Here is a 27412-nt window from a genome sequence, read left to right on the forward strand (position 1 = left end):
ATGGCATAATAAGCTTTTGAAAGTTGGTGATACAAGTTGTTGTTTTTTTATTATAGACACGTTGGGGGGTTCTTGTTTTAGATGTAGTAGGTGGGTGCAAATTTACTTCTCCCATCCTAAGGAAGGTCTACATCTTTTGGCCATTAGTCAGTCCAGAAACTATATGAATTCAATGACAGATTTTCTTAAGCAAGGACAAAAAAATTGAGAGATGTGGTGGACCCAGGGAGTGCAGCACCAGGACGTGAGGCACAGAATGGGCCACAATTGAAAACTGGAGTAGAATCTCCCCATTTCCCTGATCTGCTTCACAATTCAACAGGACTTTTCTCTTTGGCCCTCTGCAAACTTTCCCTTAGATCAGTCAGGTGTTTGCTTATGCCAGCAACTGCAGTCTCTGGGGCTTGTACCACATGGACATCTGAAGATACTTCTTACTGGATGAGGTTCTTATATACATGGAATATTTACCATTTAAAACTTCTCAGCCTTAGGGCCTAGGCCGCAGTTCTTAGCCAAGTCAACTTGGCAGAAAAATGTTCCATAGCAGTTGGGAAAATAATCCTCTCTCCCTTTCTGCAGTAGCAAATGCAACCACTTCCTCTTCTGTTACACTCACTTTTCTCCTCCTTCCCCTCATTAGAATACTCGGTCTGTTTATTTTCAGTTAAAACCCCTCTTTCAGACTTGCTCCTAAACCATGGGTACAAGGAAACAGTGTGGGGTTGCTGTAGTCACCTCTCACAGACTTCTGACACATTCACTGTATAAACTGGTCCCTTGTTTTATTTTATCTGCATGTTGGATGCTGTGCAGTGAATAAGGCAGCTTGACACATGTTAGTGAGGATATAATAAAAAAGATGTGATGCGTTATAGAAGAACTGTATTGTGCTGCATGAGGCAGAATTAAGGTCACATGGCAGCTATAACTTTTGAGTTTACTGACTTGTACATTCTTCCTTTTGCTACCCCAGATATTCCTTTTCTGAATGGATGATTGTTATGTAATAATATTCAACAATAATAGATGTACAGTAATAGTATGCTATAACCACAACGTAACATTATTTTATCTAACAGCAATATACTTTACGATACTTTTACGCAGTAATTAGGAAATGTCTAAGGTTCCCAATGCAACCTTTACCCTGCCCACCACGTGCTCATGAAAGACCATTTATAATCTAATGCTGGGAATTTTGTTTGCATGAAAAGTTCACAAAGGGTGTCAGCCCTATGAAAAAGTTAAGATACTAGAGGAAAAAAAGGAAGATACTCCTACTATGGGGATATTTAATGAGCATTTTTAAGGATACTGCTATAAGCTAGTGCACTATCTTGGGAAAAACTAACTTTTTGAATCACCAGAACGAAAGAAGATTTCTGACAGAGCCAGGCAATGGGATGTCTTGGTCAAGTCTGTGGATGAGTGCTCAAATGAGTGAATCTTTTAAAAAAATCCCTTCCAGTGATTCCCATGGGATCTGCCAGCATACATAGAGAGCAAGGGAGAGAAGCACACACATACACAAGATGTGGCTTTGCCTGGAAGACCTTGCTCTAATAGATTACATGGCTGGGATTTTCAAAAAGGTTCAGTACTGGCCTAACCGTACTCCCGTTCATCTTCTTTCATATGACAGAAATGGTGTCTGTATCTTTATCTTTGTGTGCTTTGGCATCTTTGTTAATTGGGGAGCTCTTGGCTGTCATTGATGTTACCAGGAATTTCTATGTGGAAGTAACTCCTGTCAGTCCCCTCTATTCCCATTGAAGTTGGTGATAAAACTTCCAAAAACTGAGCCCTTTGGAAAATCCCATATATCAGTGTTTGAGGGACCATAAGGCATAACCTTAAGGCTTTGGACTAAATTTTTCTCATTATGCTACTAACTACAATGGGACTACACGGGACTGTGATATGCAGAATTTGGCTCATTTCCCCATGCCCTATGCAGAAGCTTCCCTAGGTAAAAATTACCAGAGTAATTTTTAATTCTGGCTCTACAAAGCAAAACTATAGAAACTAAGTTCTGACACTAAGTTCTGAAGAACCAGTGTCTTGTGGCAATTCCCTCTGATAAGGACTGCATAGCTGGGGGAAGGACATGAAAGGGAAGAATGATCCTGTGGTTAAGGCCTGGGATTGGGATTCAGGAGATCTAGTTTTAGCTCCAAGGTCTGCCACAGACTTCCTGGCACATGACCTCAAAAAAGCCACTTTAATCTCTCTCTGCCTCAATCCTCCATCTGTTTAATAGGGTTAATACTACTTCCTTACACCCTTTGTCTATCTTGCTTATTCATACTGGGCATTGTTTAGTACATGCACAGAGCACACCTAGCCTCTAAGGGCTAAATGCAGCTATGGGGTAATGTCATACAAACAAACAAACAAACTAAATATAATATAATATAATTTGGGCCAAGATTGTCATTTTTCAACTTAGCCCTAAGTGCATCCTCCTGAGACAGTGTGGGAGGATGACTGGAGATTCAGGGATGCATCTCTTCTCTCATCTCTCCATATCTCAGAGCCCACTTGAATCACCAGGTGGTCCAGGAGAATAGTAATAGGTGCTCATCTGGCCCAGCTTGGATAACTGCTGACATCTGGTATCCTTCAGCGGCTGTTCAAATATGGATTGATGGTCTGAGCACGTTTTTACAGTGCCTTGAGAAATGGGGTCTGGGCCATAACTCTTAGGAGCTAACACAATACAAATAATAGTAATCAGTATAGCTTTCATGAACAAATATCAGTATCCCATACGCACCCTATTCATAGACTGAATCACCCTTGTCTTCCTATCAATGGCCTCTCTAGGACAGAATCCAGTGACAGACACATGCACTTTGATGATCCAATATGGACCAAAATTGAAGTCATGTACTGAAATGTGTGCTGCTTTAATTGAAAATAACCTCTGTTATTTACGCCTGCATTATTTATTCCAGTGAATAAAGATTTGCCCCTTACATTTGGATAAATTCAGCTCTATTGTCATACATACTAAAATGTACTAAATCTTGTAGCTGAAATCTCAGCTGTAGCTTATATTTATTGATCCCTCCTTCACACACATAATGCAGCAATGGTGAAACACTCTACATGGGGCCTGGGTTTGTAATGGAGCAAAACCGCATCAATATGGCCAAATCTGAAGGCCCTCCCTAGTATGTAGTTGCCTGCAGAAGGCATGTCAGATGAGGGTCTTACTGTTTTAAAACCATTTAAAATCAAGCTGTGTGCAAACCCCATTGCTCATACATAACTCTAAATAAATTAGAGATAATTTTAATTTGTCTGTTGAGGTCATTCTATCTAGAAACACATTAGAGGCAAACTTACTTTTCAGGCAACTGTCTCTATCCAGGAGCTAGGAAGACATTGCTTTGGTCCTAAACCAAACACAACAAAACAGTAAATACAAATCCCTGCAATTACTAATGCAGATATGCTGCTCAGTATTTATACCTGCATTCAAATGAATAGACTCATATTTAGTAATCTCTGGCTTTTATCAAACCAAGTAATTGGCATAGCCTTCCTTCAAGCTATTTGGGAGGTATTTCTGGTACAGTGTGTACTTGAAAGAGAAAGTGGAATGATATGCACATGTGTACATGCCTGAACATGTGCGAAGTGCTGAATGAAGTTAAAGGAACTTTCAATTTAGGTTTTCTAAAAATAGCTTTCAATTTAAGAGGAACAGAAAATTTAGAACAAAAATTACAACAAACCTTCACCCCCCGCCCTCTTCTCTGCTGTGTGGAAGCTAAATGTTCAACTGTTTTGCTGTAAAGTAATTGAAAACAATACCTGCTGAAATGATGTACTAGTGCCTGAGCACCCTGAGTAGGTTTGACTGAAAGCAAACTATAAACAAAACTGAATGTACTGCACCGGTGCCTGGGGCTTGAGATCAGACATGCAGAAACAAGGGGAATGATAATAAAAAACAGTATTACTTTGCACATGTATAGCTTTTCATCTGAGAATCCTAAAGCCCCTTCCCAACCCTAATCAATACAGCCTCACAACTCTACTGTGAGGCAAGCATGTTCCACGAGCCCTGTGTATGAAGAAGATGAAACTGAGGCAACAGCCAAGATCCCCAAGGTCACTCAGAGTGGGGGTTAGAGCTGAGAAAAAAAGGAAAGCAAATCGGCTGTTCAGGGTGCTTCATGTTTAGTCAGTGAAGGTGTTTGTAGCACAGGCATGGCTTTTTCTGAAGCAGCTTTAACAAAGCAGTGTCTCTTTAAGCCTCCAGAGCTCTCTACATTATGCTCTAAAAGAGGCTGATATTATATACGCTAGTCCTCTCGGCGTCCTGACTTCGCGGGGGGTTGCAGCCAGGCTATTACCCCAGCATTTGCAGGGGACAGAGGCCGATCTGGCCGAGAAAACCGCTTTCTGTCCTGCTGTCGCTTGCAAACTTGTCCCTGGGCTGCCTGCAGCCTGGCTCTTCCCTCCCTGTGGGCGGGGACCAGGCGGCTGCGGGGTTAGGTTGAGACTCCCTGCGTGTGTGTATAACTTTGTGTTGCCGCCGCTGGTTGTTAGGAGAAGGAATGTGGAAGTCAGCGGCCGGCGGGGTGGCGGGCTGCTCGGGCCGGCTGCCGCGGCGATCCCCGCCCTCCCCGCGCCGCTCGCCGAGGCCCCGCGCGGCCGGCGGCCCCGTCCTGCCCGGCCTCTGAAGGGAAGGCGGCCGGGAGCCGGAGAGGCGGCGGGCCAGGGGCAGGAGCCGGGCGGACGCTGGATCCGGACGCGGGCTGGGAGCGGAGGTCGCTGCTGGCGTCCCCCGGGCCGGAGCCTCGCGCTGCCGCGCTCTCCGCCGCTTCCCCCGGTGGTTTTTTCAATGACTTGAGCGACGCTGGGGGGTGGGGGGAGGAAAAGAAAAAACCTGTCAAGATGGCAGCAGCAGGAGCAAGGAGGTTATGAACGTGGTGTTGATGCTGGAGCCAGCCTCGTCCTCCTGGCAGCCCGGCGGCCCCCGGACCTGTTGGAAGACTGCACATTTCACTGGGTTTGGTTCGGATCAGTTGTTTTTTTGGTGATTTTTGGTGGTTGTTTTTTTTTTGCGCCGCCCCCCGCAAGAAGGAGGGGAGGAAGCCCAGAGTGGCGGCTCCTCACCTGTTCCGCTGGATGTGAATTGTTATTGGTATTATTTTTCGCTTTATTTTTTTTTTCGGAGGGGAAGGGAGGGGGGCGGACATAGGAAAGCGACCTGCGGAGCTGTGAGCCCCGTCGGAGGCGGCCAGGACTTCGGTGTGAAGGAGGCAAAAAAGTCATCGGTGCCACTGGAAGGACGTGGCTCCTGCCGCCCGCGGGCAGAGGAGCGCGGGCAGCCGAGCGAGGAGGAAGCGCGGTGCCCACGCGGCGGGGCCGGCCTGGCGCTGGGGGCTGCGGGGAGGGGGCGCTGCCTCCCGCCGCCGGGAGCCGCACGGAGTGAAACATAAACACACACACACCGCACACACCCGCCACACGCAGGCGACACATACACCAGATACACGCGCACGCACAGCACAGCACAACACAACACAACACAGGCGACGCATACGCATAGACACAATCACACAACACACACATAGACACAGACACACGCACACGAGAACAGGGCGCACAGCTACACGCGGGACGCGCGCGCACGGACAGACCCCCCCCCCGCCCCAGAGCCGGCTGCTGGCGGCGCCCGGTCCCAGCCCGCGGGGCGCCACATCTGGTGCATCTGGCGGCGCTCGCGCTCGGCGTGTGCGGGCCGGGCGGGCGGGGGGCGTGGTGCGGGCGCGGGCGGGTGCTGTGCTAGGCAGGATCTTCATGGCGAGCGGGGGCATGTGCGCCCGGCTGCCCCCGGCCTGCTAGGCAGCGAGAGCAGCGGCAGAGCAGCGGCAGCCGCCCGGAGGAGCCGGAGCCGGAGCCGCGAGAAGATGGCAGAGGCGTCGCCGCCCGCGCCCCCGTCGCCGCTGGACGTGGAGTTGGACCCGGAGTTCGAGCCCCAGAGCCGGCCGCGCTCCTGCACTTGGCCGCTGCAGAGGCCCGAGCTGCAAGGCAGCCCGGCCAAGCCCGCGGGGGAGGCGGCCGCCGACGCCGCCTCGATGATCCCCGAGGAGGAGGACGACGACGAGGACGGGGGCGGCTCGGCCATGGCCATCGGCGGCGCCGGGCCCAGCGGCGGGGACGCGGCGCTGGTGCCGGACGAGGCGGCGCGGCTGCTGGCCCCGGGGCCGGGCGCGGGGCCGGCCGGGCTGGGCGCGGGGCCGGGGGCCGCCGCCGCTTCCTCTTCGGCCCCGCGCAAGTGCTCGTCGCGGCGCAACGCGTGGGGCAACCTGTCGTACGCCGACCTGATCACCCGCGCCATCGAGAGCGCCCCGGACAAGCGCCTCACGCTCTCGCAGATCTACGACTGGATGGTGCGCTGCGTGCCCTACTTCAAGGATAAGGGCGACAGCAACAGCTCGGCCGGCTGGAAGGTAGGAAGGAGTGGGGCACCCGACCCGCGAGAGGCTGGGCTGGGGGGCTGCTGCTGAGGGGCGCGCCTGCCCGGCCCTTGCGCGACGAGCGGGGGGAGGGCGGCGGGGGCCACCTGCTCTCCTCAGCCGCTGGGGAGTTCCTCCAAACAGAGACTGTTCTGCCTCCCTTGATAGTTGTCTGGCTTTTCCTACGTGTTAGGGCAGCTGGGGGACCCGTCTGCTACAGAAACACACCGCCCTGCCCATCTCTCTCCCCCCCTTCACTCTGGGCACACGTCCGAACAGCCGGGACCCCGTCCGGACCAAGAGGGAAGGGAGACGGGATCAGCTTTTCTTGCAGATTGTTTACCTCCTGCCTTTGAGAGCACATGGGGTCCGGGCAGTTTTGTTTTTATAAAGAGCTTTCTTTAAAAAAACACGCACTCCGGTGCTAATATTAGACAGCCAAACTTCTTTCTTTCTTTCTCTTCTCTCCTCTTCCTTCTTTCTTTCTGAGCACCCCCCCCCCCAAACTGGTTGCTTTCAGTATTTATTGCGTGTTCTTCTGTGCATATGCCACATGCCCCGTCCTTTAAGCATTCCAGCTGCGCAGAAAGCAGTGTCACTGGCATGATGCAGGGTGGCTATTTAGCAAGGAGGAAAAGGCTGGCTCTCTTCAGTTGCGGCACAGTGCCAATATTGCAAGCCTTTACGGCTAAGCGTCTGACCCAATGCCAGGTGGAGGATTTTTTGAGGAACTTTGATCCTGATCAATGAGGATTGACATTTCCCATCACCTTTTTTCAGTTTTCTCAAATCGGGGAGAGTTTGTATAATAGGCAGAGATAGATCGCATGAAATATTGTCTAAGCTGGAGGATTCCCATAACTCATTCTCATGTTTGAGGCATGGTAAGGGTGGTATGTAAAAGACTTCCCCCCTTCCAAATGGAACTATAGAGGAGAAGTGTTTGTGCTGTATTTGACACAGAAGAAATGTTTTAATTAAAACAAGACCAGTAGCTTTCCTGATTCAAGCCTAGAGTTTCAAAGCCACAGATGTAGTTTAAGCTTTGAGGCCTGTTTTACATAGCACATTTTTATGAGACTCTACAAGCACCATGTAGAAATCTAATATGACACTCCTGGCTTTTCTGCGGTAGCTTGCTATCATTTGCAGAAGTATGGTTTGCAGACCTCAGCTGTTTTCATACCATATCTGTTATGACAAAGCCAGCCTTTTATACTTTTGAGTTTTCAGGAAACTCTTTCAGACCAACCAAAAGAACAAGTTTGTAAAGCAAAAAGCCTGATACCACTTCCATTCAAATGAGTGACAAAACTCCCATTGACTTAAGGAGAAGCGGGATTTGGGCCATAATGTAAAGTGCTGGCATTGATTAGTATGCTTAATACAGTTGAAATTTTTCTGACAATTTATACTGTTAATTTGATATTGATTCCATTTCTGAGCAGCATTAACTGGTACTTGGAGCTAATTAAAACGTTAAAAAGTTGGTTCCTTTGAGATTTCACTGATACGGTGTAGTTCAGAACTTTCTCATCAGAGGATGCATACGTGGTGAAAACTCAGAATCTTGCATGGTGTTGAGGGCAAGTTATCTTTACTACTCGTGGTGACCCATTTGATTGTCTTAACAATCAGTGTGTATTTTGCCTGTGGATGGTAGAGGCCTGGTGAAAGGGGCAAAGGAGAGGTCAGATGCTAATTATTTGCCAGGCAGCCCAGCCTGATGGTGAGTTTAATTCCTGGAGAGGCTAGAGTTCCTTTTAAGGTGTGCATGCACCTTTAAAAGAGGAATAGATCTGCTTCTTGATTAGAACATTAATTTGTGTAAAGCCACTGCTGTTAAAGAGAGGCTGCTTTTCACTCTCTTCAGTACCTAAAACATATTCTGTCTTTTTTTTTACCAGCTTTGTTTCCCTTATGTGTAAGAGCTTTGTGACTGATACCAGTTTTTCATGCTGGATGTTTGGAAATCAGAGGGAAACTGACATTTCAAGTCTGGTAGATATTTCTGTATCATAATGTTTTTTCCCTTTGTCTAAAATATTTTTACAGAAATCATTTCATTTTTGAAGACGAGCACATTTAGCAATGATATTCCCCTTTGGCATCACAATGGAAAATTGTCATTTTAAACAAAGGGAAGAAAATAACTTATTTTTTCTCATAATACATATTATTATATATCAAATATTAATCTTGCTTCCGGTGATACCTGTGATAAAAACATAAGCTGTAAAATAGCTGGGATTATTCTTCCCAAAACAATTATTTTAAAAGTTATAAAGTTGTGACTCTCAGGCAGCTGTGTTTTGGTTTGGTTTTTTGTTTTTTTTGGTCTATAGTATTAAAGCAGAGGTGAATATTCAGTTGTGATTAGGAAGGCAAATATTGCTTTTCCTCTCATTCAGATAAGGTTTGCCCAGTTCACACACTAAGGCTAATTTGCTCCCCATGCCCTGGTGGAACGTTAGCTAATCTAATATTGCCTGATGGATAACTAGAGAATAGCACAGTAAATCTCCTTAGACCCAACATATGCCGTGCACTCTAGTATATCCATGTGCAAGCCATTTTAACACTACCTTGCACACTTCTAGACCATTAGACAGTGATTCAGATACATGACTTGGTACCTGTCCACTGCTCTGGATAGTTATAAAAGTGAACATTTTAACTTCTGGTTTTCTGTGAAAAAATCTTTGAGGGAGAGTGTACGTGCTGCAGTATGTAATGCCACGCATTTAAGTGAATTACATGTAAGGTGTGTTTTGTAGTTTCTTGTTCACCGGGGTTATATCTGTGGCAGTTTTGTAAACTATAGTATCTAATTTCCAGAGTCTTGCATTAAAACTGTGCATGCACAAAATCACTGTCACCACTGCTTTTTATCAACTTTATTAAAATGTTCAGGACTCAGTAACTTTCTTTGCTTAATATGCCCTGAAATGGAAACTACAACCCCCTCTGTGTATGGATTGGAAGAATGCCTAGTTTCACTGTAGCTTTTGCAGATACTTTGGTATCTCTCCCCATAATGTTGTTTTTGTGATTTCTTCTAACAGTAGCATGTGAAATGTAGTCCTTCCTACATAAAGAGTACACTAGGGGGACTATTTTCTTTGTGGTTGAGTACTATCCTAAGACTGTGAAACTGGTCTTTTTATACATAGCTACCAATAATCCTTGAATTTAAATGCAGACCATTTGCTTTGCTTTGTTTTTGCATCACAAGCCTAATTGTTTTCCACCTGTTGCATTTATCTTCCTTATGAAAGGTAAATACCAGCTGCTGCTATTTTTAAAAAAAAATTTTGGAAACTTGTGTTAAGAAAATGATGTTGTGTACAAGAATTTCTTTTAATTCAGCTTTGCTTTTACTGACTAGCTTCTACTGTAGTTCATTAGGTTTTAAAAATAAGGCGGGGGTGGAGGTCTAGTCTCTATTGCTGAGAGAAGAATGAAAAAAAAAACAGAAATTTGTGTGGAATGCTAAGATACATTCAAGTTTGGTCCTTTTTTGGGAGGGGAACAGGACCACTCTCTTCCCTTTCCAGTTCTTTGGGAGCCACTCTTGGTTCTCTAACAGGAGCAGGAGACTAAACTTTTCTGGGACCCTGTCTTCCAATTTAATAAGTAGCAAGGGTAATTTTCCCAGCCTTCCTCTCTAGTCTTACTTTTAGTTCTAAAGTAGTTTAATAATTCACTCAGAAGAGTTTTTGGGCAGAGAACTGTAATCTGACACTTTAGGTACTAACCTATAAAGCATTTCAACAAAAGCTTAATTTTAAGCATACGACTAGCCCCTTGCGAGTTTGGTGGGACCATTCACATGCTAAAAGTTATATATATACTGAGTGCTTTGCTAAAATATGCTCTTAGCATGCCATGCTTTAACAAATTATTTAGTAAGTTCTGTTACAGTGCACGGAGACAAAATAAAGAGAAGACAGTTCCGGCCCCAAATTCTGAATGGACAGATGACACAGTTTTTACATTAGATGAGAGGAAGAGGCTTCAGTGTCAAAGTGATAAATCTTTTCCTTTTTCTTTTTAAGCTTCCAGTAGAAGATAGAGGCATTAAAGCACATAAACTGATGACCTTTGTCATCTTACACAGTATTCATTATTTCACCCACCTCTGCTTTAGGTCTCTGAATACCCTAGATCTAAGTTTTCACTTTCTCTGTAATGTATAGTGAGGTAGTTAGCCATGTTAGTTTGAAGTGAGGCAGAAGGCAGGATAGGGTGGTACTTTATAGAGTTAGTCTGTAAGGTGCCACCCTGCTCTGCCTTCTACCATGTGTATCCAGGGAACTCTTACTAAAGATGCAAGAGGTGTTGGGTAGCTCTCCCAAAGGCGAGCTAGTGAGGAGGGCCTTTACTTGCTGAAGGCCATTCCCAAGAGTGGCTCCCAAGATGCGAGTTTATCACCTTAGTCAATGCCACTGACACCAGTGCAATGCTTGGCCCAAATAGCAAAACTGTTAACTGACCTAGAGCAGTCTTTGTACCAACTGGACTCACTTGCAAGTTTTAAAACTGAAGGGTGAGAATTTAGGTCTAACACCAGCTACCATATATGCCTGTCTTGAAATGTATGGTTTAGGTTAGCTAAAATTGGAATGTAAACTATGTTACCATCTTTTATTGTTGCTACTTTTTTCCCTAGTCCAGAGAAACTGTGGAATGCTATACATGTGCCTGTGCATTTAAAATGCAAATAATTAGGGTTAGCCTCATGGTTTTGCTGACCTGGAAAAACCAGAATTCAAAATCCAGCAGCAGTCCTTTGATTGAGGCTTGCAGGAGCTGGAATGGTTGCATACATTCCTGCCTCTGAATCTAGGATTAATTGACTGGTTGTGGAGGGAGCTGTATTAAATCCCCTTGGAGCAGTAGAGCCATTTTTATGAAGTTTGAGCAGAGCAGATGAGGAGGATAGAAGAGTAACAGTGGAACCAAACCAAACTATGGGAATATGTACTTTGGGAGGGGAGTGGGGAGGACAGGAGAGGGAAGGGAGTAGGGCTTAGAGGGACTGTCCTAAAGATGAGGAAAACTAATGAGGAGTGAGTAAATCACTTTCTTGGCTCACAAACCTGTGCAAGGTGCCCTATAGGAATTTGTTTGCCAACTATTTTATAAAAAAGGCATGAGAAATTTTCTACCAGGATTGCTGGTTATTTCCAATACAGTTACTATAGGTCTTAGTGCAGTGGTCACCAACCAGTGGATCTCAATCCACCGGTAGGTCTCAGAGCTTCTTGCGGTTGATCTCAGAGCCTCTTGGAGTTGATCTGAGGCTGGGGTGCCCAGGTACATGCATGCACATGCCCCAGTCCAGCAGGTCAGTCCATGGGGGAGGGAAGGGGCGGGGGCTAGATTGAGGCCCCCTTGGTGAGAGACAGTGCTGCAGAGGCAGGAGCAGGAGCAGGGGTAAATTGAGTGGGGCCCTGGCCTGGTGCAACTTACCTTCTGGGGAGGTGTGCCCCCAAATAATATTTTCTCCCTCTGCCTCGATCTGCCCCCACCTCCTTCCCTCCCCACAGACTTACCTGTTGGGTGGGGGGAGGGGGAATGGCAGGAGCACACAGTAGATCTTGGGTTGCTTTTAAATGTCAAAGGTGATCTCCTACTTAAAAAGGTTGGAGACCAATGTCTTGGTCTTGGTAATGGCAGCTTTCCAAGGTGGAAACTGAAAAAGTTGCATAATGCAAGTTGCAACTTAGACTAAAGTGTTTACCTGCCTCTCTCCTGCCTTTGTAAGACCTTTTGTCATATAAAATATATCCAAGAACAGTGCATGAAATGGCAGCTTTAATTTCTTTTGGTGGTATTAAGACTAGTTGAATCTGGCTGATCGAAGGTAAACTCTGTGTTCTCCTTTTAATATTTCCTTTTGCAAAGAAAACTGGTTCAAAGAAAAACTGGAACTCTCTAGTTTGCAGTGGAGATAGGCAGCAGTCTCTGTAGATCCCATGACAGAAGGCATATGCAAAGCTCTTGATAAGTACTGAGCCTGTGGAGTGGGCCTACCTGATAAGGCAACACTCGGGTTAGGATGTTTTTGATGTGGCTTTAGTTATGACTGATGATACATGCATGTTACTGTGGTTTACTAGCAAAATAAAACGTTCAAGTAAGGAAAGAGTTAGTCTGTTCGGTAATGCTTGCTCAGCACCACCATGGTTAATCAATTAACTTAGTAGTTGAATTATTTTTAACCACTTATTTCCTCTTTTTGTGCACTTCTTTTACCAACTTGTGCTGTTTATTTTTGTATGTTTCCCCAATCATCCCCCCTCCCCTGCACTTTTCAGTCTTCTCTAAGCTAGGAAAATTAAGCATGTTTAGCAAAGTCCTTAGATACTGCATATTAACTCGTATGTTTTTAAACACCACTTAGCACCTAATGTGAGCAAAGGGTTTGCCTACAGGAGGGGATTTACCTTGAAGTGGGATACTTTGTTCTAACTGCTTTCAACAAACTGGCACTTCATAGCCCATCTAAACAAACATCAACTTTTGCTTCATTTATTCTAAGACATTGTTTCTGCATTGGCTAGAATTTCCTTTGAAGTATGAACACAGTAATTGTGGGTAGGTATCCCAGTCTCCTCTGCAGTTCTGTGAGGCAACGTGCATTGTGGGATTGTCCCTGTGATGCTGGTAGAATACTGCCAGATAACTGAAAGGCATTTATGTCCAGGGATCAAACTCTCAAAATCTCAAACTCTAAAAATCCTGTCGTTCCTCTCTTCCCATTATCCCCAAATCAGATTATGCATGCGTGCATGTGGCACCCCTTGTGTCTTGCTCCCAGCAACCCCAAGCAGGACCTCTTGCAGGCTAGAATGCCACTCATCTGCAAGGGAAACCTGCCTATTCTGCAGAGAACCCAGGCATCCAGGGGCCCTGGCTCCACAGGGAGAGGGAACCCAGGTATCTAGGGCCCTGGGCAAAAGGCATAATCTGTAAGCATTGTCGGCTACAGCAGCCAAAAAAAGCTGATGGCCAATAATGTAATTTCCCCTTTTATCAGTGCTGATCTGATAGGTAACCGTTATATCGGTGCACTTCTGGTCGCTAGTGCTTCATAGGCCTCTTTCCCCTCTGCTAAATTTTCAGATCTGTGGGGAGTGCCCCCCTCTTCAGCTGTATGCCCGATCAGGCCAGCATTTAGGGTTGGTCGCAGCATCCCAGGTCCTACCCAGTACATGGCCCTAGACCTGGCGTGCCATGTCCAACCTTCACATCCTGGCTCTGGAGACACACCATAGGTTGAACTTGACATGCTGAGTCTGGGACCATGGACTGGCCCACTGCTGTGTGCTGCATCAGACCCAGCACGTGGCTCCAGAACCTGCATGTGATCCTAGGTTCAGCGCACAGCTGGCAAGCCAGTGCACAAGGTTGGACCCACTGCATGGCCTTGGCCTCTGTTCTAGCATTCCAGATCAGCTCCACCACATGGCTCCAGGACCGGTACACCAGGCTGGGCCCTACAATGCAGCCCCTAGTCTTGAGAGCCCAGACCTCAGAAACTTACCTGTACTTCAAGGTAAGATCTTTTCTCCTTCCTGGGGCCTTGCAAAAATAGTGTGTGTTTTGTATTTGGAGGCATGTTAAATGTGGGAGAAGAATGAGGTGCTTATTTTACCAACTGAGCAGCTGCAGGATGTGCCTTTGGGAGACCGAAGGTGGACAGAGGTGGATGGTGCTTACTAGCAAGAAGGTTTAAGGCCAGCAAACAATGTGTGACTAAGATTATACCTGCAGTGTTCTGCATAGCATCTGCAAAACCCAGGGATAGAGCTTTGCAAAGATCAGAAGAGGAATATTCAGAGACTTTTCAACATGCTTTGAGCAGTTTGTAAGACACCTTTTCCTATATGGTAATCACCAGGGGCACATTTTCAGAGGCCTTGGGCATCAACTTTGAGGAAAGGGCATTCTGTTTTTTGATATGTGCCTTTCCTAGCATTCTGTATTATTTACTGTAGCTGATGGTACATATCAGCAATAATACAGAATCATGAGCTCTTGGGCTGTCTGGGTTGTTTTTCTGATGAGGTCTTAAGTTTGAGGGCTCTGCCTGCCATGGTCAATTTTAAATAGGAGAGTAGACTTTATTATGCAGGAAATACATTCTATACCCCTTGGTTAATTTTACATAGAAAAGCATCAGGGTGGTTAGGCTTCAGCCTGCATGCCACAAGTGACCTGGGGAGCCTCTGTGTATGCCATATGGCAGATTGGAGCTGGGCAGGGAACACATTTGCAGGTAGGGCAGAGCAACAGATCAGGCAGGGAGCAGAGGGCAGGGAGCAGAAAGAGCAACAGATCAGGTAGGGGAATGGGATCAACAGTAACAAGGGGGCTTTCTCTGTAGCACACTTGAGGGGTGTTATATATTTTTGCTGCATGGATTTTGTGTGATTTGTGTGCCTTAATGAATTTATAAAGTTGTGGATTTGTCTTTCCACCTCAGGGCCAATGTGAATGCCTGGGTGTACTGGCCTAGCGGTTTAATGATCCAAATGCAGGTTTTGTTATACATGGTATGTAGAGCCTTTATAGAGCTTTGTGAATTTTTCAAGTAGTGGAGGTTGGATTTTCATTTTAATGGAAATACTTTGGATTATGGGTGAAAATAAAAAACTTTCAAAAAAAATCCTAAAAGCACAGATGCTTAATTAAGCACAGTGCAGCCAGTGCCCAAAGCAGGAGTTTCAGTGGAAGGACAAGGAACATTTTAGTTGAGAAAGCCAGGAGCATGGGTTCACTATAGGAAAGCTCTCAGTCACTGTCACCAATCTTTCTTCTTGTTGGCATAGAAATCTTGGGGCTGGAGTCATAGGGAGCTCTTTCCGTAGCAGTGCATTAACAACTGAAAGGCATGCCATCTTGGTCTCTCTATCAAACCTTTTGATGAAGGGTAAGTAGAGTCTAGCAAGATGTACATGACTTTTATTCACCAGAATGGACTGTCCTGATGTACACAGCTGAAAGGGCATAGCCATCTATTTTAGGAACTTGGGGGAGGCAGATCTGCCTTGCAGTATTAGAACCCTGCTAGCATACTTTCTTCCTCTAGAGTACCATTTCATATCCCCTGCAGACATGTTCAAAGTTTTCTGTGCCTTTAACATTGTTTGGCAGTGAATCCAAGGCACATTGGAAGTTAACAGTGTTGAAGCCTTTTTAATAGCCCTGTGCTCTGTACAGGTACTCCTCACTTAACGTCATCCCGGTTAAAGTTGTTTTGTTATTACTTCACCGATCTATTACAGAACATACTTGTTTAAAGTCACGCAGTGTTCAGTTATAACATTGTTTGGCTGCTGCCTGCTAGTAGGTAACTACTGTGACGTAATTGGATTTGCTTAACATCGTTTTGCTTAAAGTTTCATTTTTCAAGAACATAACTATGATGTTAAGCAAGGAGTAGCTGTATATCCTACCTAGACTTTGCCTACTGCTGCAATTTACTTTGTAAGTAAATTTATACTAATAATTTGCTACTATTATACTGTTTTGTAAAATTTCTCAGAGAAAGAGCTGCCTTTCTAGGATTTGTTTTGATAAATTGGTCCTCATAACAAAGTTGTACTGATCAACCAAATTAATTGCTTGCTCGAACAAAACACGCTGCTGAAAATACAAATTATGAAACACTTTCCCCACATTAAACGCATTTCTATTGTAGATTCTGGGCGCGTCTACACGTTCTTTAATGCGCCGTAGTTACTGTATCTAGGGTGTACCTGTATTGGTCTAAAGGCAAAAGGAATCAAAACGTGTGGAAGAGGTGATATCTTTTAATAGACCAACTAGATACTTCCAAGCGAACTAGTTTGCAAATATCTAGTTGGTCTAATAAAAGCTGTCACCTCTTCCATGAGTTTTGATTCTGTAGTTACTGTGCATTTAGTTTAGTACTCCCTTAATGAAGTACTAACTTGAATGTGCAGTAATTACATTTACTGCGCAATATCACTGGCACAAGTTTTTTTTGTGACGCTTTCTGTGCAGTAGCCTAATAGCATTGCACGGTAGGTTATTAGTGTGGTTTCTGACTGGCTTGCTACTGTTCCATGTTATTAGGCTACCATGCATTAAGCATCTCGTGTAGATGTGCCCTCTGTGTGGAATCTGGTGCGACTGAAACCTGAACATGCAGCATGGCAGGTAGGCTAAACTGCCTTTTCATGGAAAAAGTAGCTAACAAATACAGCAGGGTTGCCATTTTCTATTTCAAGTCCAAGCTGTGGTCTGGCAGGGAGGGGTTGTTGCTCAGGCAGGAGGACAGGAGTGAGAACTGGGGAAGGGAGAGGCTATGACTGAAGTCTGGCTATCCTGAGGCAGATGAACTTGCTGTTGCATTCTTGATGAATGTGGTCCCTGATTTTTTGGATGTGTGGAAGGAGGTCGTAACCCAAAGAGATGAAGAACAGCACTTGGAAAGAGCACTAACTTATACATATAATACCCAAGTTGGTGGCATGTGATTCTGTAGGGGGTGGGTGGGGGGTGTAGAACCCAGGATTGTATCATAACGTGGAGTAGCAGCAGTAAGTTTCAAGTGTTAATAAAGGCATGCAGAGCGATGCTTGCTGGACTTCTCTGCAGTGCTGCTGGCAGCCAGAGGGTTTTCAGAGACAGAAGGCTGACTGCCAGTGGAAAGAGGGGTGTGCACAACCAGCTCTGTCACTACAGGGTCTGAATTACTCTCAGTTGTCAGGCCTGCAGGGAGCCATTGGTCACGCAGTCTGCAATGTCCTCTTGTCAATTGGCCATGCCAGTCAATGCTGGCGCCTCATTCCAAAATCCTGTCCAGCACCTCAGAGTATGGACAGGTGGCTGGAGCCCTGCCAGGGATCTGTCCGTGTTGTCCTGTTTCCCCCCCACCCCTTGCTTTCTTGTCTTGAAACTTCCGTATCAGTTGGTTTAGTTCAGCTCTGCACAGCATCCTGGTTGTTACCCTGTTCAGTCTTAGCTTTAATTATTCCCTCAAATGCATTTACATTTCCATGTTCGGCTTTGCCTCTCTCCAGAGGGCAAGGAGATCCAAAACCTCAGCATGTCCAGTTGGAGCGCAGCAAGCAGCACTAGCAAAAAATGCTAGGTATGCTTGCTGTGTGTGCTGACTTCTGAAACATGTAAGCTCAAAAGGGTAGAACACGGCTGGGCAGCAGCATTTAAATGGAGAGGTGACGTCTGGTTACCATAACCTAGAGCAGTTGAGGGCACACGGGTAAACAGACCAGTGCACAAGACATTGTGCAAATTGGCATGAGGGGGCTGCTGGAATAGCACCAAAATAATCTGGAGCACAGACAGAACCATATGGACATTAGTACAGTGTAAGTCACTGCGGGATGAAATCATGGCTGAGTCCAACAGGAGTCAGAACAATGCAACAACTTTACATTATTGTAAGTAACCATCTTGTGTGGATGCTGATCTTTCTACATTGATTCAACCTAGTTTACAAAAAGGTGTAAACCACCTGGCTAGACAAACCGGAAGACATTGGGGTTTGATTCTTTTTATGCTGGAGACCATGCTGCACCCATGTGAAGGGCCTTAAATGAAAGTAAGACCTCTTTACATTGCCAGAGACCTTGTCTGCATCAGAACATTTGCTTTATCAGCAAGAAGTATGAAAAGATCACACCCTGTAGTCACAGTAGCTATGCTGGCAAAAAGCCTTGGTGTGGAAGCAGCTAACCTGACAGAAGAGGACTTCTGTTAGTTTAGGTTGTTCAGAGAAAAGGTATAACCATGTTGGTAAGAAAAAAACAACAAGCCCTAAGCCCCTTCATTTAGCAGACATCTTCACTGTGTGGGTTGGCATAGCCATAGCAGCAAAGGCTCTGTAGTGGAAATAAGCCTGTAGTATCATCAACTGGGCTTAATACAAATAAGAATCAGTGTTAACAGTGTTTCAGTATGTGCTAACTGTGCTAGGCCCCACTAAATGTAACCATGAATATGTTGTTAATAGTGTAAAATCTATGTACACTGTAGCCACAAAATCATGATTAAAAATGTGTTAGCTAACGTGTTACCCAACGTAGTTCTTAACACACCATAATTTCCCAGTCCGTACCTAACCTCTATGTGGCTATTTGTCATTGCAATTTACTGTTTTCACAGCTTTGGCAGGTTGGTTTGTGATCCCCACCCCCAAAGGATAAATACTTTAGAATAAAGAAATTATGTAAATAAAGCTACCCTTGTATTAGACTCTTATTTTCATGTTCTCCTAGCATTTGCTTATTTTAACTAGAAGACCTTTTAAATTAGCTTGAAATATACTCCTCTAACTGTACACCCTTCCCTAAAAGTCAGAGAGGGCTATTCCTACACTTACATTACAAAGTCATTCATCTTGGGACTTTGGTGCAGCCCTTAATACCTCTAACTGCCACTTGTTTTGCAAGGCTGCTTTGGATCTTAGCTAACTTTTAGAGAATTTTCCAGGAACTCATAAGAGGAGATGATGCGTTTTCAAGTCATTGCACAAGATGTGGTATCCAAGACATGTAAACTCACAATCCCTGTTTTGTGCCACACAATCTGTTCTATCAGAAGTTTCACTATGCTCTGGAATGCAAAACCATTTGTTCAACATGTCAGGTTTTCAGCTCAATGGTATTCCTTCAGCAGTTCATCAAATCTATAATTGTATGACACAGTTCATCTTATGCTTTTCAAGGAGAATAACACTGATAGTAGTAACAGCATCACCAACTGAAAAGGTGTAAAAACTCTCAAGAAGCCTGTGAATTTCTTTTAAGCAGTTGCTTTTTTCAGTAGCTTGGCATGTATATTTAACTACATTAAATATCCCTTTCTTCTGTCCAAAACATAAAAAATGAGCTAATAGCAGACTGCTGAAAAGGTATGACAGGAGGTTTCAAAGCCAGTATGGAGAGTAGCCAAAAACTAAAAATCTAACATTATTATGGCTGTGTTCAGGTGACATTGTAGCTACAATGGTCCGGGAATTTGTGCCAGAGGCAAGGATTTTTGCAGGTGATATGTTTTATGGGACTAACTTAATGGTTAGGATAGATCTAGGCAAGCTTTAGATTTGCAGTGCATTTTTCTTCAGATTAAAAAGTTTGGTGGAAGAGAGTGTGTTTTAAGGAGGCATCTGAAATGGAAGAAGGAACATATTTTATATGTTTTTAGGGTTGTTGGTTGTAGCCATGTTGCTCAAAGGGACATTATATGTACAATTGGAAAAACCTTTGTCACATGAGGTGGCTTGGGGGAAGAAAAAGAATAGACAGGTATCCATAAACCCGATATGCTGATCCTGGGGATGCAGCTTAAAGATGGAAGAAAAAATTGTTACGTAGTTTAAAAAAAAAAGTTTCACCTGGTTCTTTGTACATTAAAATGCATTTGAAATATATGCCACACTTTTCACACACCAACAAGTAAAGCTAGAATATTGTCCTAGCTGTATATAATAACTAGTATTGGTAGGTAGCGGAGCCTGTACCCTCATTTAATAAGAACAGCTTTGCTTTTGCATTGTATTTTAGATTCTATGGGATGAAATGAAGTTAATTGCAAGAAAAAGTCCTTTGACTTCTTTGTGTCTCATTTAAAATGAACAGGAAATGGCATTGATTGAATGACATATTTTGGCATTATGTATTTTTAATTTTTAATCTTTTCTGTCCAGTGTATTGTAGTTTTCAGATCCTGCTGAAAACCCCAGACTTTATTCACTTTTTTAACTGCAAAATTTCTTTTTACCAAAAGACATTCTGGCAAGTTTGCCTGCTTCTGGGAAGACCTCTTGCCATGCAGCACACTGACAACATTTTTGTACAAAATAGTGACCTGCAAGAAGTTTATAAAATAGGGCACTGAAGGAGTCTAATTTAAAGACAGACAGGGCATAAATCACCACCTCTAGCTGATTGTGAAAGTAAAGGCCAAAGTACAAAAACGTTTCCTAGCTGCTAAAATGAAGCCCTGATAACAGAAGATAAGGTATGTGAAGGACAGAGCTGTATCTGACATTATTATGCTCACTTCTTGGATAATATTTTTAGTACCAAACTGCATACTGCATAAAAGGCTTCTTAGAAAATGAGGTGCCTTGCTTAGGGTATGCTCTACTTATTTTGCAGTGTGTTGTGTTTTTAATTCTGGACTACTGTCAGATAGCATAATACTGAGTAAGTCCCAGATGAATGTGGGTGGTGAAAGGAGAAAAATAATATAAAATAAAGACGGGTGTTATCAACATAACAGTGAATGTTTATCCCATACTTCTGAAAAAAATGGAAGCAGAAAAAAAAACTTTTTCTTTTTTTTCCAAGAAAGAATCTTGAGGGTCAAGAAAGCAACTCTGAACAAAGTTTGGTTGCATACTAAATCTCACAGTGAGTTGATTCAATTGTTCACTAACTGCTGAAAGATAGTAAGAGTTCAAAGGTATCTGAAAGACTTCACAGTCTCATCAGATTCTTGCTTACTTAGGACACCACGATCTGTAGTATCAGTCGCAGCTGCTGGATCCTTGTGTATAAATAGCAAAGAGAAACACAGAACTGGCTAGGTTAGAAAGTTCATTTTGGGTTTTTCTAACAGCTGTGTCAGGATTATGACCCTGACTAAAACTTCGTGCATATCGGGTTTTTTTGCAAGAGCACCCCAAATGTGCAACATGGCAATAGTAATTAATTAAAACAAATACATTGGAAATAGTTTGTTATAATATCATCCAGAGGATACAACAGTTTGCCTATCGGGGGAGCGCATCTACATGTGTTATTAATGTGTAGCAATAGACTTTGGTGCGTTATGCACTGGAGTTTATTGCTCCCAGGTGCACCATTTGAACATGTGACAAGGACCGCAGCACATTGAGCCAGGCTGAAGCAGCCTGAGCTGGCAGGGGACCCTGGGGGTCAGCCTACTAGCCTGCAGCTGCTCCAACCTGGATCAGCATGCTGTGGAGGGGCTGGCTGAGGCACAAGGGTGCTCCAGTGCAGAGCCAGCTGCAAGTACTAACCTGCTGTGTAGTTTGTTAGTTTCCTGAGTTTCCTGCAGCCTAACAGAGCCATATGTGTAGATGCTGAAATGTTTACTGCGGTGCTAATTAGTCTACTACTCAGTAAACATTTGCTGTAGACAGGCCCCGGGGAGTATGATAGCTGTCATTTGAAAAATTAAGCATAGATTTCCTCTGATTACAGTTTAGTTATGACTTGGCACTCCTCTTGCTAAATTATCCATCATATTGATCCCTTGATATCTGGTTTGGGGGTTTTGTTTGTTTTCATTTAAAGCTGTGCTTGTAACTGTGAAGCAAGTCTCAGCAGTATCAAGCCTTCAGTTTTTCCATGTGGTGAATTCAGTACAACAAAGCACCTAGAGGTCTCTTTGGTAGCAATACAGTTCAAAGGCTAGATGTTTCAGCAGTGCATCAGGTTGCTTAGGTTTTGGATGTTGATGCTTTTCAGCTGTTTCTGTACTCTTTTGAATTATGTTTTTAAAAATCATTTTGCAGCTGTGGCTGAGTTGGTTGAGGAGCCACTCCGGATAGTTTTCACTGCTGTTAAGGACCACAGGAAAGTATTAAGTTAGGATGGCAGATTTAAAGCCAAATCCTGCCAACCTTATTTAGTTATTTCTTCTATAGACTGATTGCATACAAAATCTGTGTTAAAAGAAAGTCAAGCACTCAGAATTTAGGAAATACCAAAATGAAGGTTTTCTGTGCAGTTTTACTTTGGTCTCCTTGTGTATGTTCATTATGAAACACTCTGTTTCACACAGTCACATGCTATTTATTCCACAAGACCGTTGCTGGTAGATGAACACAATGCACAAGATGAATGGGGCTCACTTAATATAATATTTTATTCCCATTATTAATGGCATACCATTTGATATTAATATTAATTTCCTCCGGGCTCTCCTGTGCCACTTACCACTGTGGTATCTGTGTGCTTACAAATAAGCGTGCCCCAGCTTCTCATTGCAGACCCTTTGCATAGCATGTATACTCATAATCCATTTTCACAGGCTTCTTATCCTGCTGAGGAGCCCTTGCCCAGCCTGTCCCAGTACAGTCTCCCTCAACCTCTTCATATGCTCTCCTTTCCATACACAAATAGGTTCCTCATTGCCACTGACTTCCCTCACTCCCCTCCCCACCTCCACACCCATTCCCTTGCCTCCACATACTGTCTCCTAGGCCAGGTAGCCCCAGTTCCAGTCCCTGCCTTCCTCTGCGCACACTTCTTAATCCCAGTGTCCTGGTTATCCCTGGTTCCTCATTCCAATTCCTATCCCAGTTTCTGCAAAAATTAAAGTTTGGCAGTGTTATAAACAACTGGAAGCAAGGTTTTACAACAGAAAGTATTGGACAGCCTTAATCATAGATGTTACTAACCACCTTTCATTTACTATTTTTTAAGTTAACCTCATGTAGAGAGAGGCCTGCCTTCTGCCTTATTTATGTAGGTAAACCTGCTTTGCTTTCACTGTGAAAATGTTATTTGCTTTGAATAGCCCCATTCCCTTCATTGTAACTTTTTAAAGTAAGGGCTGCTCATTTTTGTCAGATGCCAAATCAGGCCCTAAATCTGGAGACTTAGATCAGTGTTTCCTAATCTTTTCCAGCCCAAGGCACACTTACATTAATAACATTTTTCTCCAGCACACCTGTTAAGGCATTCCCCATCCTCATACCTAGTGTAGCTTATTAGCCATGGCAAAATTCCACACCAAACCTGTTAATTTCTGACAGCATACTTTTGTGCCGTGACACACAGGTTGGGAAATACTGACTTAGATTTCAGTTTTGCTGTGGGCCTTCCCCAGACAAGATGGTACTTCAGCAGTTCCAGTCCAGTGTGCTGCAGAGTAGTCTTTCAACTTTTGATCAGTTGAGACAGAAGTAGAATCCTCTTCCTTTGCTGGTTGTGAAGGTGGGAGTGAATTAGTAATATTTTTCTCCAGCCTCCTCAACATCCTGAGATTTACTGGAAGACGGATTATGGCTTCCTTGTACTTGAACACACTGGTGAGTGGTTGAAGGTGGAGAAGTGCTCTATGGTATGGACCCTCTTCCACTTCTAACATGCCTACAATAGAACAAAGTCATCAAAATGCCTTCGTTCATTTTAACGGTATTATCAGCCATTTTTTAACTTCTTTAAAGTGTGTACTTTTAATAAAATGTAGGGGGTTTTAAGCATATCTTTTTGATTCTTCATATACTTGTATCTTCTTTTATCAAAGTCTGTATATACACAAAGTCTGTGTATTTCACAAGTGTACATAATTCAAAGTCAAAACTGACCCCTCTTCCTACTCCCATTCTCCTTAACATTAAATATCTATTTTATTCTCCGTCAGTGTTCTTGAGGCCATTTTAGTAGTTCCTCCAGTTGAGGGCTTCACTTAGAGTAGCTGCTATACTTCAGATACAGTTCTTCATTTTCCCAAACTACTGATAGTAACTGTTTAATCACATATCTATGGGTCATACTGCACCAGGATTTTCTGAGTGGTGATGACCTTGAGGAGTATTAAACTGGATGTAATGCTTCCAAGAATGGGAGATGTTTGTGCAATGGAGCTGGTATACATTGCTGAATCAATGACTGGCATTGCTGGCAGGATTTTGCTGCAGGGGAGTCTTGCAACCATATAACGGTCTTTTTTTTAGTGGATAATTTTTAATTGGTGTGTTTTGGTGATTATGGAGTTAGATATTTGTGACCAGGAGGATACCTAAATATATAGTTGCTAAATATTATCCCTACACACTGTATTGTGGCCTTGAGTTTTCTAAAAGTTCTGAGCTGTTTTATGTTCTTAGCAAAATATTATGATGCATCTGTAGGAATATACAATAAACTTTATATAGAATTATTACAAAAATGAGAGAATCACAGCACACTAATTTAATCTCTTCTGAGGTTCATGGTAACAGTATTAACTAGTAATACAATGAAGGACTGTTAGCAGTTTTGTCAGCTAAGCTACTGTGAAGTAAGCCCCTCTGAAATTTTTATAGAAGGTTTTGGGCACACCCAGCTGTTGGCTGCTTCTGAGCAGCCTGATGGTCATGTGACATTGTGTGATCATTTTGCAATGAAGGAAGATACTTTTTATATATGACCTAAGAGATTTTGAATGCATTCCTTCATAGGTATCAAACAGGTGCATTGACCCATTTGTACTATGCAGTTTTTCATGGTGTGTGTTTGAATCTGAAAGCTTGGAGTCAGTTTTATAGATGTTTACTCTTGTTTTGCATTTGCTTTCTTTGCAGGTAGAGTGTGGAATTTTTGACAGGCCTATTACGTTGAAGCACTGTTTACATTAGCACTTGCTTTTGTGGTTTCCAGAGTCACTAGAAACCCTCTATGGAATCAGAGTCCCATAATTCACATTGTGTATTGTTTATTCTGTATGTAATTGACTGTTGAAACATTGCATTCAGTTTAAACACTAGTAAGATATTCTCCAAAATGTCTTTGTTGCAGAAAGCCTTTTAAGAGTTACACGTATAAATAAGTTTACGGAGAAATTAGGACTGCATGAAGGCTGTCATTGGTTAAGAAGCCCCAGAGCAACAGGATTAGATGGTAGAGGGAAAAGGTAGGTTGCCCTGCAAGTTATGCCTCCTGAAGTCAAATCCAACATGTAATTAAAATGTTTTGCTTTCTAGTGTATTCCCTGATATGGCTGTTTATGTGATATGGGAAAGAGAAGCCCAGGACTGATTTGGTAATAAAGCAGGAAGATGTGTCAAGGAAAGGCAGATTCTTTTTTCTCAGACAGTAGAATCCAAGAATTTAATTTTTTGAAAGGAAATATTTTGGATGAGGACTCTGCAGGCCAGCAGAAAACGTTTAGTTTTCTTTTTGCACTTTCATAAAAAAATTGTGTGTATATATGTGTGGATGTTGAGTTGTTTTAGAAACTTGAAATGTAGGTTGTCTTTAAACTGATCTTTGTTTTCTGTTTTCCTGGGCAGTAGCTGCGTAACCAACAATTGGGAGTTCTCTGACGTTATGTGTTTCATAACTGAAAGTTAGGCATTCTTCACAAGCTATCATATTTAGGGTTGTATGTGCAGGCACATACACACACAGAACATTGTTTACTTCCTCTGTAAGTGCTGGGACATTCAGTACTAAGAAGTATGATATGCTTGCATAAACACCAACGCCAGATTTATCTCTGAATCCTATCTTTCCTTTCCAGTCTTGGAAAGTGATTAATTTGTAACACACATTTTGTTCTTGGATTGCAGTGCATTATTTTCTAATCATTTACAGTTTTACAGAACTATTGTGTTGACTTGAAGGAACATTTCTGTCACATACTCAGGACTGTAGGCTGAAGCTTTAGCTATAATTAACATTTTGAAAGAAAGGAATTCTACTGTAGAACTTTAACTAAGGGACTATAACTTCAAAGAAGTTGCATATTTTTCTTTGGATTGTTTGCAAATACTTTTTGCACACTTTTTATGATGAAAACATTCACACTGAGATTACAGATAATTTGTTTGTGTTGTGGTACCAAAGCAATGCCTGATAAATAGCTTTTAGATTTTAAAACACAGTTCAATTCATAGAATGGTATCCCGTGGCAGTTATCAGAGGGTCTGCGTGGGGCTGTAAGGGGGTGAGAATGAAGTAAAATCACTTTTATTTTCCAAACCGTACATAGTTAAAAAGTGTTAACCTATTAAACTGCATTAATAAAGCAACATCAAATGTCTGACAAACAGAAAAATAAAGATATTGGACGTTAAAACAAAATCTATGCAGTCGCAGTGGCATTAGGGCTCTGTGACTTTTATATTTGTTTTAGATTCCAGTTTGTGTGGCATGGGACGGATGAGTGGAGGGTTATTCACCAATCAGTTTGCTGTGGATTGATTAGAGCAGGGGTAGGCAACGCTTTTTGGCAAGAGTGCGGAAAAAACCACAATGTCTGCCTTGGAAGGTGCCAGAGTACCGACATGCTGGAGCAGCTGTTTGCAGCCTCCCAGCTGCAGCTGGCCCACAGAGCCCACAGGGTTTGCAGCCTCCCAGCCACCTGCTGGGAGCAGCCTGGGTTCCATGGTTGGCAGCAGCTGCTTAGAGCCCAGGCTGGCAGTGGTGTGCTGAGTAAAATGGTTTTGCGTGCCATGCTCAGCACGCATGCCGGGGGTTGCTGACCTCTGGATTAGAGCATCAATGTTGATTTCATTTTTTTAAATGGCTAGTGGCTGATAGATGTCCCCAGTTTTTGCAGTAGGTTGGCATGATTTCTCTCCTCTAGGGAGTGATTTTTGTTAATGAACATTTTAAAGTCAACATACAGAGTCATTAATGAAAAGTGAAGTAAAGTTTGAAGGCAGGTAAAAGGAGAGTTAAGGAGGTTCTGAAGTTCTTTAGGGAGACTACAGAAGTGTTTCTGTAAACATCAGGTTGTGTATTCATTCATAAATGCGCATTGGATTTGTGGACAAGGTTCTTTGCGTGAATCTGATATCTTTTATTAGACCAGCTTAAATAGTTGGAAAACAGTTATTAAGCAAGCTTTCGGGTTCAAAAACCCTTTGTCAGGCTAAGGAAATTTCAGCAGTTGGTGTGTGCTCGCTCTTCCTGGATGGAATGAAAAGTAAAGAAGCCAGAGGCTGAATTAAGCCCCAGAGGAATGGTGGATAGCTGTGGAGTGTTTGAGAAGGATGTGGTACCAGATCCTGTGACATACATCTGCCCTCCAGTCCTGTGGCACACAGTAATTTGCTTGTTTGTGCCCCCTAGGAGTGCATTTTATGGAATAAGACAGAGCACTTCTGTAAGTAATACTGGCAAATTTGGTTATAAAGGAGTATTGGTGTAGCAGCAAATAGATTAGGGGTAGGTAGTCATAGT

The 27412-nt window shown here is 43.4% G+C and overlaps 1 protein-coding gene across 1 annotated transcript in view; it reads left to right on the forward strand.

The window, feature by feature from the left end:
* Window positions 1–4515: 4515 nt before the first annotated feature.
* Window positions 4516–27412, forward strand: part of FOXO3 (forkhead box O3) — a 137601-nt gene continuing 114704 nt past the window's right edge. Inside the window, exon 1 of the mRNA XM_090037657.1 lies at window positions 4516–6476. Coding sequence (XP_089893783.1) covers window positions 5934–6476 — 543 coding nt within the window. The 5' untranslated portion in view covers window positions 4516–5933. The remainder of the gene's footprint in view (window positions 6477–27412) is intronic.

Source organism: Crocodylus siamensis, chromosome 1, assembly GCF_052110815.1.
Source record: "Crocodylus siamensis isolate JL-2025a chromosome 1, ASM5211081v1, whole genome shotgun sequence".
NCBI classification, from domain to species: Eukaryota; Metazoa; Chordata; order Crocodylia; family Crocodylidae; genus Crocodylus; species Crocodylus siamensis.